Source organism: Peromyscus californicus, unplaced genomic scaffold (assembly GCF_007827085.1).
Source record: "Peromyscus californicus insignis strain IS unplaced genomic scaffold, ASM782708v3 Scaffold_7__1_contigs__length_154581171, whole genome shotgun sequence".
In the NCBI taxonomy this organism is placed as follows: Eukaryota; Metazoa; Chordata; class Mammalia; order Rodentia; family Cricetidae; genus Peromyscus; species Peromyscus californicus.
This window is the reverse complement of record NW_026294595.1, coordinates 140203488-140217873: the sequence shown is the minus strand read 5'-3', so window position 1 is coordinate 140217873 and position 14386 is coordinate 140203488. Positions and strand designations below refer to the sequence as shown.

The 14386-nt window shown below is 48.5% G+C and overlaps 1 protein-coding gene across 3 annotated transcripts in view; it reads left to right on the top strand.

Moving 5' to 3' along the window:
• The window catches only part of Slc13a3 (solute carrier family 13 member 3), a 71492-nt gene that overhangs the window by 44851 nt on the left and 12255 nt on the right, over window positions 1–14386 (top strand). For 2 of the 3 annotated variants that reach the window (XM_052724581.1, XM_052724583.1), the window contains exons 7-10: window positions 3228–3323; window positions 6305–6409; window positions 8321–8418; window positions 11950–12062. In XM_052724581.1, coding sequence (XP_052580541.1) covers window positions 3228–3323; window positions 6305–6409; window positions 8321–8418; window positions 11950–12062 — 412 coding nt within the window. The remainder of the gene's footprint in view (window positions 1–3227; window positions 3324–6304; window positions 6410–8320; window positions 8419–11949; window positions 12063–14386) is intronic. The other variant, XM_052724582.1, reaches the window with a different exon arrangement.

Sequence of the window (14386 nt, the reverse complement as noted above, 5' to 3'; positions counted from 1 at the left end):
GAGCTCTTCCCCCGGGAAGTGATAGTTGAACTGGGATGTGAAGAGTGAGCAGAATTAACCTGAGGAAGGAAGGCAGGCAGGCAGCGATCGGCACAGGAAGAAGGGCCTTGCAGGGGGCTAAAAGAGCAAGTGCTCAGGACCCAGGGCAGGGGTGGCGAGGGCTGATCTGACGCTGCTGGAAGGCCAAGCAACTGGACTCCGGAAACGAGAGGGAGATCTGCGCGAAACAAGGGCGGAAAACCAGTCACAGGGGGACATTTGGAAACGTTTTGGTTCTCAGCTGAAGAAGGGCTGCTGGCATCTCCTGGGAAGAGCCGGGAGTACTGCTCAACATTCTGACGTGTGCAGACACCCCCAGAACAAAGAAGCCCTGAGTTAGATTGTGGAGGGCCTTGTGGGGGTTTGGTCCTCACACAAGATAGCCACTGTGGGTTGCTTTTGTTTGTTTGTTTGTTTGGTGGTTTCTTGTTTTGAGACAGATGTTCACTATTCAGCCTGGCTGGCCTGGAGCTCACTGTGTGGACCAGGCTGACTTAGAACTCAGAGATCTGCCTGTCTCTGCCTCCTGAGTGCCAGGATTAAAGATGTGCACCACCATTCCCGGAATGATTGGGGTTGGTGGTGGTGGTTGTTTTTCCCTTTCTTTTGTTGAGACAGGGTTTCTCTGTGTAACAGCCCTAGATGTCCTAGAACTCACTATGTAGACCAGTCTGGCCTCGAACTCGCAGAGATCCACCTGCCTCTGCCTCCTGAGTGCTGGGATTAAGGATGTGAGCCACCATGCCTGGCTGGGTTTTTTTTTTTTTTAATATGTGTGTTCCATTTGAATAGAAAACACACATACATGACTCAAAAATCAACACAAAGTGGTGAGTGGTGGTTATTTATCTCTTCAGTCTATTTCCTGGGTGATTCCAGATTCTGTCTGATTAATAATGAACATCAACAATCACAACCATGCCCTTTGTCAACTTGACACCAAACACCTTGATTTTAACCCATAATCTTCTACTTTTTGCCCCCATGAGCTTATGATCCTATAATAACACAAAATACATCCAGACAACTTTCAAATTCCCATAATCATTACCAGTCCTATCTCCTGAAAACTCCAAAGCAGCGAGCTTACATATATGCATCGTGTAACACCACATATAATCTACCGAGTTCAAAGTAGATATCAGAGCAAAGCCAAGAACAACCAAACCTAAGCCAAACTAAAACCCAGTAGGGCAAATGCCAAACCCTGAAGCTCCATGCCTGGGACCTGGGGCTCATGTTACACTATTTTAGGCTCCAAATGGCTGGGACATCCCCACTCTTCCAGCCCTGCCCCCTGTGGCACACACAGCTCCTCTCTTAGGAAAGCTCCACCCCACGGCAGATGCCCTATGGTCCTGTCATCTCCAACATCCCTAAATCTCCACCACAACTTAGGCCTCACCTTCAAGCTTTGCGCAGCGGCCTCTCAGGGCCTCTTTCCAGGAACACCAACCCTGCCACATATTACCAGGCCTCAGCTCCTCCAACACACACACACACACACACACACACACACACACACACACACACACACACACACACACCCATTGTCCATCCCTCATGTCTGGCCAACCAGTTCCACATAGACGATGCTGCCAAGTTCTGCTGCCAGCTGGAGATGTAGCCTGCCCCCTTGGACCCCAGTTGTGTCCATCCCTGTATGCTGACCCTCTGAGGGAGTTGTCTTTAAACCTTAGGCTTTCTTCTACAGTGCTGATCTCCTTACCAATTAGAGCTGCTTTCTCAGGGCTCACCTGAACACTCTCCTGCCCTGAAATCCTCTGCTGAACACATTAGTCCACGATCTCTCAATCCGACTTCTCTTGGCTGAAATATCATACAAACAGCCCCTATTCCAGGTGCAGATGGAGCCCTTATTCCCCACCTGAACCCATCTACATTTCTGTTAGTATTCTTGTCTTCCAAGCTCTCACCAGAATGGCTCATTAAACTCGTCTTCCAGCATTTGAAGGCTTTTCTAGCCTAAAGCTCCAAAACTCTTCCACATTCTTCCCATAAACCAGTTCCAAAGGCCTAAGAGCCACATGGTCAGGTTTGTCACAGCAAAGGCCCCACATCTCAGTGCCCGTTTCCTCTGAATGCCCCAATGAAACACCTTAAGGGAGAAAGAGTTTATTTTGGCTCACAGTTCAAAGGACACAGTCCACCATAGCAGGCAGGTCAAGACAGGGAACACTTAAAGCAGCATGTCACATCATATCCATGGTCAGTGAGCAGACAATGATGAACAGATGCCCAGCAGCTCACTTTCAATCTTATGCAGTCCAGGATTCCCTGCCAGGGAATTGTCCTACCTACAGTTAAGATGTGTCTTCCCACCTAGTCAAGGCAGTGCCTCACAGGCATGGCCAGAGGTGATCCTAAATCCTGTCAGGCCGATGACAGGAACCGTCATGTAGGGTGAACCGAGACAAAACAAACAAACAAACAAAAACAAGTAAATACTTTATGGCACAAGTATCACCTAATTCCAGAACTGAAACATTCTGGACTCAGTCCACTGACCTACACATCCAGCATGGTGACTGAAGAGCCGTCTTCTCCATGCCAGTCTGAGATGTTGTCCTCACCGTGGCTGAATTCTCGCTTGTGATGGAGTCTATTTCTGTTTTGTTCTATTGACTTCTTGTTCATTGTGTGTGTGTTTGACTCGTGAAAGGATTTAAAACCCAAGAACATAGCCAATCCCATTTCACATTTTTAAAAGGTCAGTTGGACATAAAAATGTAAGTTTTAGGAAGGAAAGACAGAGGCTGGGAGGTCAAACATCAGGCTGTCACAGTCTTCAGAAGGGGATGTTGCAGCTGGGCAGGGGCCGGGGAGGTAGTTGAGAAGTTAAACCTTTGATCACCAAGATGGTTCAGCAGGTAAAGGCTGATAGCCTGAGTTCAATACCCAGAAGCCACATGAGTTCAATACCCAGAAGCCACATGGGTTCAATACCCAGAAGCCACATGAGTTCGATACCCAGAAGCCACATGAGTTCAATACCCAGAAGCCACATGGGAGGAAAGATTGACTCCTGTGAGTGGTCCTCTGACCCCCACATGTGCACCAGGACACTTGCAGGCTCCCACATACACATAACTAAACAAAAACAGTAGTTTAAAGTGTAAAGTAACCCCCTCTGCTGCCACCCCTCCTAACCTGCCCTCTCCGCCCAGGGGCTGGAGGAAGAAGAAGTCTGAGATAAGAGCTGATGCGGAGGATAACGCCCGAGCTGTGATTCGAGAAGAGTTCCAGAACCTGGGGCCCATCAAGTACGAGCGAGTGTTGGGTGTGAGTGAGCTGGTCCTTGAGTTTTCGGGGGAGTTACCTCAAGCTTGGCCCTGGCTGAGTCCCAGGTGTGCCTCAGGGCCAGTGGCTGAGGGTGGTGGTGACAGAGGCCAGAAGATGGCTCCTGCCTTGCCCTGGTGCTGGGGCAGAGACACCTTAGGGACTGTTGAGCTCAGGGTGGACTTGGCTGGGCATCTTCCCTGTCCTACCTAAGATACCTTTTTCCTTCTAGTACACAGGCTACCTCCCAAAGCTGTCTGCCTGTCTAATGCATGCTTCCCATGTGATAAAAACATGCAGGCTTCAGTGAGCTCAAATTCAAGGAGTGGTTTGGCCATTACTTCCTAGGTGCCTTAGGACTCCATTCCTCACTCTGAACTAAGTACACTGCTAGCTGCTGCTTCTAGACTCGGGGAGTCTGTCTTTCCACCTCTGTGCACCCCCTTTCTGTGTCTGGCCATGCCTCTCTCTGTGTATACCCCTCTTGGAGTATCTGTCACTCTGTGTGTGTGTGTTTGTCAGTCTGTTTCTATGGCTGTTTCTCTGTGTCTCTCCCTTTGTTTTTATTTTTAACGGGGTCTCTCTTTTATGTAGTGCTGTGGGATGGTCCTTCTGTATGCTGTGAATGTGTGTTGCTATCATTGGTCGATAATAAAGCTGTTTTGGCCTATGGCAAGGCAGGATAAGGTTAGGTGGAAGAATCAAACTGAGGACTGGGAGGAAGAGGGGGAGAGTCAAGACAGACGTGAGCCAACTGCCCAAGGAACAAGATGCCAGAGGATTGGTAAGCCACGGGTCATGTGGTATTGGGGACTATGGGGGTCCAGCCCCTCAATAGTCCCCTCCCAAAGTCCAGGAAGAGTCTACAACCAGCTGATAATTAATCTTTGAAGAAAAGAAATGAATCTATGTACACGAAACTCCTTAGTCCATACACTTTTTTATTTTGTGCCGGTTCTCTCTCTACAAGCTTATACTCTGCTCTCATTTTTAGCTCCTTTCTTGCCTGATTTCTCTCTACATTTATCTGTTGTCCCCTCCAGGTTCTATCTTAATTCCTTCATCTAGTTCTGTCCCTTCTAGGTTCTCATCCATCTAGTTCTTTCCCATATCAGCTCCTCTCCCATTCCTTTCTCTCATCCTGTTCTTCCCCATCTGGCTCTTCCTCATCTTCCATCTCGTTCCTCTAGTACTCTCTTCTAGCCCTTCAATCTAGTTCTTCCCCATCTCAGTTTGTTCCTCTCAAGTTCTTACCCATCTAGTTCTTCCATTCTCTTTTCTCTTCTCCGTCCTCCACGTGCCCTGGAAGTCCTGGTATATATACACTTCCAAGCAGTATTCCCTTGGCAGTGCAAAGCCAGGCTTCCAGAGTCAAACAGAGGGGTGAAAAGAATCACAAAGAGGGGCAATAGTTGTTAATTACCATTTGCAACCCAAAGGGGAAGTGACTAATGAATTAACTAAAGGCTAAATTCAGTTAATATCTAAGAAGAGGGATCTTATATGCTCAACTATAATTTTAAATGTGATTGTTAGAAAATGTTAAAAATCTGTAAGTTGCTAGGTAAATGGGAGAAAATAAAACTGCTTTCTTTTTTTCCTGTGGCTCCTATCTGTCCAAGCTATCTGCTGTTTTTCTGCAGGGTGGGGGAAAGTGTGCTTGGTCGCTAGGCAACCTGTGTACAGCTAGATGCCTCTGGTGATAGTTAAAGGGAGATCTGGAACTAGAGGTAAGGTTTGGGAAAGGAGGAAGTAAAGCTTAATTGGCACATCCGTCAGGCCTTCTCAAACAGGTAGCCTGGATGCTTAAGTCTGTTCTTAGAGAGTACAGAGGTATCTCTGATAAGGTACTTTCCTCCATCTGGGGATGGACCTGGCTGGATGCTGCCAATGACGATAATTACAGGGAGGCTTGAACTGGGGTTCTGGCTGAGCATAGCTGTCAGCGCAGAAGGTTATCCAAATATTCCTAGAAGTGGTTAGGTAAGGAGTTAGAGGTCTATTAAGTTAGTAAGGCTGTAAGAAAGGAGGGTCCAAGCTAAATTGTGTAAAGCTATTACTTAACGTCCACCTGACCTAGGCGGTGTCTCCTTGTGGAATTTACCTTAAATCAGGAGACTTATATGTGAACTGTTATTACTGCTAGTCCTTGAAAGTGGCTAAGGGAGATATCTGATTCTAGAGGAAGTCTTTCCTGAGGCTGTTCTCCAAATACCTTGAATGTGTATGTCCAGAGAGTGATCAGTTCACAAAGTTAGCTTTCTTAGGGAAAAATCAATTGGGAAAACTATGAAGGCACACATGATTTTCATAACAGAATACAGCTGATATATAACACCAAAAGCTCCTTGGAATTTGGCTTCCTTTGGAGGAATTTCTTGATCCCTCCAGGTAGTGACTTTACCATAACCAGCTGAGTTCTTATGATATATTCCTGCAGCCCACAGCAATGTGGCAATAAATAAATTAATAAAAATGGGTTAATTTAAATGTAAGAGCTAGTTAGTAACAAGCCTGAACCATCGGCCAAGCATTTATAATTGATATAAGCTTCTGTATGTTTATTTGGAACCAGCCATCCGAACGGAGAGGCTCTGCCTCCATTTACAATGTAGTTCTGTCTATCTTGGAACTCTTTATGTAGATCAGACTGGTCTTGAACTCAAAGAGATCTGTCTGCCTCTGCCTCCTGAGTGCTGGGATTAAAAGTGTATTCCATCACTCCCGGCTTGTCCCCTTTTCTGCTTTTCTTTCTTTCTTTGGCTCTCTTTCTGTCTGTCTGCATTTTCTGTAGGACCTTGGCCAGTTCTCCTTAACAATGGTAGAAGCCTTTGGAAACCCTGGGAAGATGGGAATCCCTTCCGCCCTGGGGCACCCTCTCTCACTCTGGGCTTCGAGCGAATGGCCCCTCCCAGCTCCTGTCCGAGCCCAGGATGATGAGCATGCTTACATCTCTGCACCACAGGTTCGCCGAACAGGCGGTCTTCGTCTTGTTCTGTACATTTGCCGTTCTTCTCTTCTCCCGGGACCCGAAGTTCATCCCTGGCTGGGCCAGCCTCTTCGCCCCTGGGTGAGATTCTGCAGACCCTCAAGGCAAGGCTTGGTGGGAGGATTCTGAAGTGGGCCATGTGGAGCTGGAGGGGCAGAAGTACCTCCCAAAAGAGGTTAGGATAACTCTTGGTACCTCAGGTGACAAGCGCTCAGACGCCTTTATGAGCGATGTGACTCAGTGGCCATTGGTTCCATCAGCCACTCTCTTATGGAGACTATGTCACATGCTAAGCAGGTGCCATGGGCATAGACAAGAGCAGGTTCTAGACAATCAAGTGACTGCAGCTTGGGCTGGGTGTGTCGAAAAGGGGAGTGGGCTGTACTGTAAAACAATGGAGTGGGGCATTGTTATCCTCATAAAACACTGAGTAGTTCTGGAAAGAACTCAGGACCGGGAAAGGGATGTCCTCTGAAGCTGGAGCCTGAAAGACTCAACTGTTTGAGCTGCTGGGAAGGAAGGACAGACACTGTGGTGGGAAGGGTGGATAAGCACCTATCTAAGCCCTTCTCAGGTGTGCTAAGCATAGGCCTTTCCCTGGGAGCAGTGCGCAGTTATTGGAGGGTGGGTATGCAAGTCTGATTATTTCTTGAGGATAAATGTCTAGAGGTAGAATGCTGGGTAGAGGAGTGGTCATATGTAGGAGTGTGAAACAGGCTACCGACCACCCTCCCCAGGACTAACCCCACAGATCATCTCACTCCTTATATGTCCCCATTGCCCTCACCAGGCCTGTCCCCTGTGAAGGTGGCAGAAAAGTGGCTCCACGTAGGATGTGCGATTGGCCCCGCCCCTCCATCTTCTTGGCAATTTCAAATACTCTTGTTCGGTGTGAGCCGCAAGAGTTAGCAATGGGTGCTGGGCTTCTTCGAACTAAGAGCTGGGAAAGTCAGGTTTTAAGGCTCATTCCCTCCACAGGCCGTGGTCTGCTTAAACAGGTCATTTTTGTTTCCGGAAACCCCCGAAGTCTGCTCTGAAGGCCTCATGTTTACCAAGCCCCCACAAAGACATAGCATGAGTCCTTAAAAATGTGGAAGCTGGGTTTGGAGGAGCCGTGAGGCTGGTGGGCCTGGTCTTGGCTGGTGTGGATAGCTGTCTCTCTAGTGGTGAGCTGCCTGTGCCAGGAGGAACCGAAGCAAAAGCTGGACACACACATACAGGGTTCTTCTTGGGGTCCAAGTTTAGGTGATTTATATGTGCTCTATGCAAAGTCCCTATTCTTAGGTCCTTAGATCAGGAGGGCAAGCTTTTGTTTGACAGGAGCAAAATGCCCTAGGGTATCCCGGGTAATCGCTTGGTGTTGTTGGGTTTTTAAATTTTTTTTTGTTCTTTACTCTTTAGCTCTTTTTGGGGAGGCACCACCCAACTCCCAAATAATCACACATGGAGACTTTTTCTTACGTATAAATGCCAAGCCTTAGCTTGGCTTATTTCTTGCCAGTTCTTTCTTAAATTATCCTATCTTTTGCCTCTGGGCTTTTCCCATTCTTTCTTTCTGACTCCGTTGATGGTTGTGTAGCTGCTGGTTGTGTAGCTGGGTCGCTGGCCCTTGGAGTCCTCCTCCCGGATTTTTCCTCCTATTTATTCTCTCTGCCTGCCAGTCCCGCCTATCCTTTCTCCTGCCTTGCTATTGGCTGTTTAACTCTTTATTAGACCAATCAGGTGTTTTAGGCACAGTAACACAGCTTCACAGAGTTAAACAAATGCAACATAAAAGAATGCAACACATCTTTGCATCATTATGCAAATGTTCCACAGCATAAACAAATGTAACACATCTTCAACTAATATTCCACAACAGCTTGGGCCTACCTGGGTAGCCACATCTGCCCTGGGCAGGATGCAGGATGGTGGTCCCACAGGCCTCAGTGTCCCATCTGCAGATCCTTTGACAAGTCGCCGGAGTGACCTGCTGTGGCCGTCTCCCTGCAGGTTTGTCTCGGATGCCGTCACGGGTGTGGCTATTGTCATTGTCCTGTTCTTCTTCCCGTCCCAGAAGCCCTCCCTCAAGTGGTGGTTTGACTTCAAAGGTAAGATGGTCACAGCTGGAGTTGTGGGCCTGATGAGGACTGCTCAGGGGCTTGGGAATCAGGGAGCAGCTCTCCAGCTCTGCTGCTACCCACAAGGTCAGTGTGCTACCTGTCTGAGGACTTGGGACTGCCCGGGTGACCGATCAGGACAGGTATTAACAGCTACAGTCCCTGGGAAAGATCTAGCAGCGATATGTTTTTGTTTTGTTGTGTGTTTACTGCAACTCAGGAGCTAAGGATCCTTGCCACATTTTCAAATGGTTGTGAAAAAGCCAGAAAAAAACTATACCCTGACTTATGTCTGTTCCATGTACTTCAGCTTCCAGGGCCTGTTTAAAAGGCTTTGCATTTCCTCAGAAGATCTTGGAAGTTGTATGTTTTTAGTTACATGAGGATAAAGACAAGGACAATTTGATCTCTCGGTCCACAAAGCCAACTGTATTACTTTCGGGTATTTTATAGAAAGCTTCTCCTCAAGGTAGGAGTTGCAGTTCAGATGCCTAAAGAACCTAAAGAACCAGACAGACAAACCTGAGCTGGGCTAGGTTTTTAAAAACCATGAAGTGTCTCTCTCCTCAGGTCTCCCTCCCCTCAGGTCTCTCTCTCCTCAGGGTTTCTCCTCAGGTCTCCCTCCCCTCAGGGTCTCCCTTCTCTCAGAGTCTACTGCTTGTGTCTCTGTTTTGAAGCCTCCTTCCTGTGTCTCCTTCCTGGACGCATCTGCTCTTCTCCAGGGCCCACCTTTGCATCTTCTCTATTGGGTCTTCACGGATTCCAGCCTACTCCCTCCCCACCTGTAGCACACAGCCACTTGAGTTCCTGCTATCTTGACTACCCCACATCATGAGCTAGCAACCCCTTTTCCCCTCAGATGCTTTCTGTCAGGGTGTTTTATCACAGCATCACAATGAAACTAGATTGTTTTGTCCCACTTGAGGGGAAACAGTTGGGCAAGGCGTGGAACACATGGTGGCAGAATCGGCAGGTGGCTAGATTCAATCTCGAACCCCACCTCATGGGATGGTGCTGCCACACTCAGTGTGGGTCTTATGTGAATGGCACCGCTCACATTCAGGGCCGGTCTTATATGGGATGGCACCACCCACATTCAGGGTGGGTCTTATATGGGATGGCACCGCCCACATTCAGGGTGGGTCTTCCCTCTTTAGTTAAACCTCTCTGGAAACACCCTCACAAACATATCCAAAGGTGTGTTGCCATGGTGATCCTAAAGCCAGTCAAGCTGGACCTCCAGCCCTGAGCACATCAAGGTCTGTTCACACTCACACCTGACAATTCCACTTTCCAGGGAAGATGTCACTGTTTTCACTCCTTGTCACCATACACAAAAACTGAACTAGTTTCCATCTGATTTTTCTGAGAAGCAAAGAATCTAGATTTCTGCATGAAATCTCCCTAGTTTTAGATATTGCCAAATAATTCAAATTGCAAAGCCAATACATGGGGCCATAACAGTAGCATGAAGTCACTTAGTGTGATTGGTCAGGTTGATGAAGTTACCCTGTCCCCTCTGCAGAGGGTTGTCAGTACGGAGTTTTGGGAATTAGTGTGTGGCAGGGATGGAGACTCCATGCATGGCCATCCTTGGGCTATCAGTTGGTTCACACAAATGTGACTGAGGCAACATTTTGTAGTGTTTCTCTATGGAGCAGGATCTCCACGGAGTCTTGGCAAGGGGCCCCTGTGTTTCCATGGGAAGAAGTCACCTGATAAAGATCACAGACTTAGTTAAAAAGAGATAAGCTACAGAAACCAGGCCACATGGGTGTCCTTATCACACCAACTGCCTTCCCTTCATGGGTCTCAGCGGCACTTACGTGTATCTCTTTAATAGTCAGTCAGTATTGGCCTAAGGCCTCAGTAGCTAGGTACTGTGCTGTGGTGGATAGGCAGATAATTATGGCAATGGTGATCATGATGATGGTGTTGATGATGGTGATGATGGTATTGATGATGTTGATGATAGTGATCATGGGGGTGATGATGTTGATGATGGCGTTGATGATAGTGATGGTGATGATGATGTTGATGATGCTGCTGCTGATGGTGATAGTGATGAGTGATGGTGATGATGGTGGTGATGATGTTGATGATGGCATTGATGATGGTGATGATGATGGTGATGGTGATGATGATGGTGATGGTGATGATGGTTTGATGATGATGGTGTTGATGATGATGTTGACAATGGTGTTGATGATGATGTTGATGATGGTGAGGACAATGGCGATGATAATGACAATGATGATGACCAGCATATAGCTCTTGTTTCCTCCCTGCCCAACCAGCTCTTCCTCTAGATGTCTGCCTGGCTTACTCAACTACATCATTCAGAGCTCTGCCCAAATGCCACCTCTCCAGAGAAACCCTCCCAGAATACACCATCCAGAAGCATCTCCTTCCCATCTCTCTGTTCTATTACTTATTTGATTATTCCTTACAACACATGATATTTTCCATCTTTGATATGTATTTATTTATTATCTGTCTTCCCTGGGATATGTCTGTTCTCCAAGGAAAGAGTTGGTCTCCATACACTTTCTGTGTCAAGAAGAGCATTAAGTGCATGGTGGACATGTGGGATGTATTGGTCAGATGAAGAACCAGGGCTTGTTGTGGGCTAAGCCCCTCACACTCCTGAGTCCTTGAAGGAAGTGTTGCCATCCCGTCTTGCAGATGAGGAAATCAAGGCTCAGAGAGGTGGAGTCACTGGCCCAAGGCACCCAGCTTATAGAGGGAATGTTAACTTGGTGTCCCAAGTCTGGCTGTTACCTGCCTTTCCTTCGGCACTGCAGTTTCCTCCCGATCCCAGGTCGGGCCTACCGAGCACAGCCCAGCTCCCTCCAACCCCAGGGCCAGTGGTTTGCTGCCCACCTACCCCACTGTAGCCACTGCTGTCCAGTGCCACTTTCCAGGAAATAGTAGTCACCCCACAATGCCATTGACTCGAGGACCCTGAGGTCTATTTTTCTCAATTTCCTTCCTCTTTTTGCCCTTTGTTTTTGAGAAAGGGCATTCTAAACCAAAAGACCAAATCCAGCACTTCTGGGTCCACCGTCCCCACAGATCTCCTGGGCTACAGTCTGGGACCCAGAAGGCTGTACAGAGACCTCCTCTCTTCCTAGAGAATGGGCATTCAGGACCCAGAGCCAAATCACTTCTCCTGGCTTCCCAGTCCCCACATTCAAACACAGAGAAAAGCCTTTTCTCTTGTAAATGAGGACAAAAATAGCCCTTTGCCGGAAAGGCTGGTGAGACATTTAAACCAGGCATGTGGAGAGCCTGGGTCCAGAATATCCTTAACTATAGGAACCTTGAAAATGATTTCCATTCTGATTGAAGTGAGGGCTGAGGTTTCTCCCTAAAGCCCCAAGGCAGATGTTAGAAGCAGGCTTGGCTTCCTGGGGTCCCTGAAAGTCCCCACAAAGATGAGGGTTCAGGGCTGCCATCCCTCCCCACAGTCAAGCAGCCCTGAGCCCGAGCCAGATTGGGTCCCTCTCTCTCTCTACCTAGCTCCCAACTCAGAGACTGAGCCCCTGCTGAGCTGGAAGAAAGCCCAGGAGACAGTGCCCTGGAATATCATCCTTCTCCTGGGAGGTGGCTTCGCCATGGCCAAAGGCTGTGAGGTGAGAGCTGGGGTGACGTGGGGGCACTGGACTAGAGGAGGGAGGATTATGGGCTGGGAGGATCAGGGGGCTGCAGGGAGGGAGGGAGGGACTGCTGGCCAGGAAGGAGTAGGCGCTGTGAAGTGAAAGCCTGGAGGAGCTGCAGTAGACACCAGAGGAACAGAGGCTTCGCCGGGGAGCAGGGGCCACTGTGGCAAGGGAGGAGCCAGAGAAGAATGGAGGCTGTGGGCTTGCTTCCGAGGAAGAGGAACTGTGCACGAGAAGGGTGAGGACTGCAGCCCAGGAGGCATGCTGCAGGCCCAGGATCTGTGGGCAACTGTGGACCCAGGGGACGTGGTGTTCTGTTGAGCAAGGCCTGGAGCTGTGGGGCTGGAAAGTGTGACCAGCCTCCAACTGCAGCTCCAGGGAACAAGTGAAGAGACAGCCGGGATTTGTCACCTAGGTTAGGACAATTCTTGATTCTAGCCTCTGGGTCTACCCTCATGCCTGGTGGTGGAGAAATGGAGAATAGGTCTGGTACAGCTCCTGGGATTCCTTATAAGCATGCACCAAGGCTAGCACTAGTATTGGGGTAACACAGAGCTCATGAGTCACCTCACTTCTGACATATGGCCCTAGGGAGACCTCCCCACAAACCTCTGAGGCCGATGCTGCTGTTACCCCCATTTAGTGCAACAAAGTCAGAACACAGAGAGGGAAAGTAAGTTGCCTAAGGTCACACAGCAGCTGTGGAGTTGGGATTGAAATCCAGGCAGTCTGATTCCAAAGTCTTTGCCCTTGATGCCAGTGACATGAAGCCTAGATGTCGATGGTGACTAACGCATGCCATTCCGAATGCCATTCTGTTAAATCTGAATATATAAGGAGAAAGGTCAATTCCACAAGCATCTCACTGGAGCAAGCTTTATATTAGAGGTGTACCCCGGACTGGCCAGCCGGCTCACCGTAAGTTGGGATTTCAGAGAGCAGTCCCTCACTGCCTTTTTGAGGTCCCTTATATAGGGAAGGGGAGTCATACATCCTGGGGTAGGTGGTCATGGGTATCGACCAAGGTATCTTGAAAACATACTTTCACAAGACCAAGGACAGTCATACATTATGGGTTCATTCATTCAGTGCAGAATGAAAAACATGTTTTGCAGGGTTGTTCAGGTTTGGGAAACAGAAACGTATTCCTGGAAGGTACAAAGACATAACAATGTATACATAACAGTGTATAACAAGGTGGCTCCTTAACAACAATGTGGCTCCTGATCTGGTTTCATGATTCGTGACTCTGAGCTCAGAGGCAGGCTGGGACCAGGGCAGGCAAGTGGAGCTCACAGGAGCATTTTCAAGCTTCAGCCTTGTGCTTGCTCACCTGTGAGGTCCGGTGAGCCAGCCCTGACCCCAGCAGCGCAGCCGAGGCATCATCTCATTTAATCCTGACCTCTGGCCCTGAGATGGAAGTGAAGTTTCTATCCCCCTTTTCTAGGTAGGGAAAGTGAGGCAGGAGACAATTAAGTCTCCAGGAGCTCTACATAGGAGCAGGGGCCGAAACAGAACTTGGTTCTGAAGTCTAGAAGCCTCACTGTACCCTTGAGAGAACTTGGATGCTGAGCTGAGGTGCTTCCCAAGTAGTGACTCATCTTCAGACCCCCCCACCCCCCCAACACAGACTACTCACTGCTGCTGTCCCATCCCACCCCATCCTGCTGAGACAGGGTCTCATGTAGCCAGGTCTGTCATCAAAGTTGCTATACAGGATAACTTTGAACCTTCCATCTCCACCTCCCAAATTCTGGGACCACAGGCATGTGCCACCATGTCTGTCTTGTGTAGTCCTGGGAATCAAACCCAGGACACTGTGCATCTGAAGTATGTCCTCAGCTGCTGTCCCCATTTTAAAGACAGGAGACAAAGACAGAAGAGGCCAATTGCCCCCCGTTTGCTCAGCCAGGGGAGGGCGGTGTACAAGAGATTTCAAGCCAAGCACTTGAGAATTCGCTCAACCTCAGGCATTCAAAACCACTGGCAGCTAAGGGTGTCTCTGAAATAAGGATGGCTGAAATGCCTTCTTACATGGTGTGGCCTTATTGGAGGAAGTGTGTCACTGTGGGGACAAGCCTTGAGGTCTCTTTTCTCAAGCTTCCCTCAGTGTGACAGTCAGTCGACTTCCTGTTGCCTGCAAGATGTAGCACTCTCAGCTCCAGCACCATGTCTGCCTGCATGCTGCCATGCTCCCCATCATGGTCATAATGGACACAGAACCTCTGAAACTGTAAGCGAGCCACCCCAATTAAATTTTTTTTTTATAAGAGTTGTTGTGATCATGGTGTCTCTTC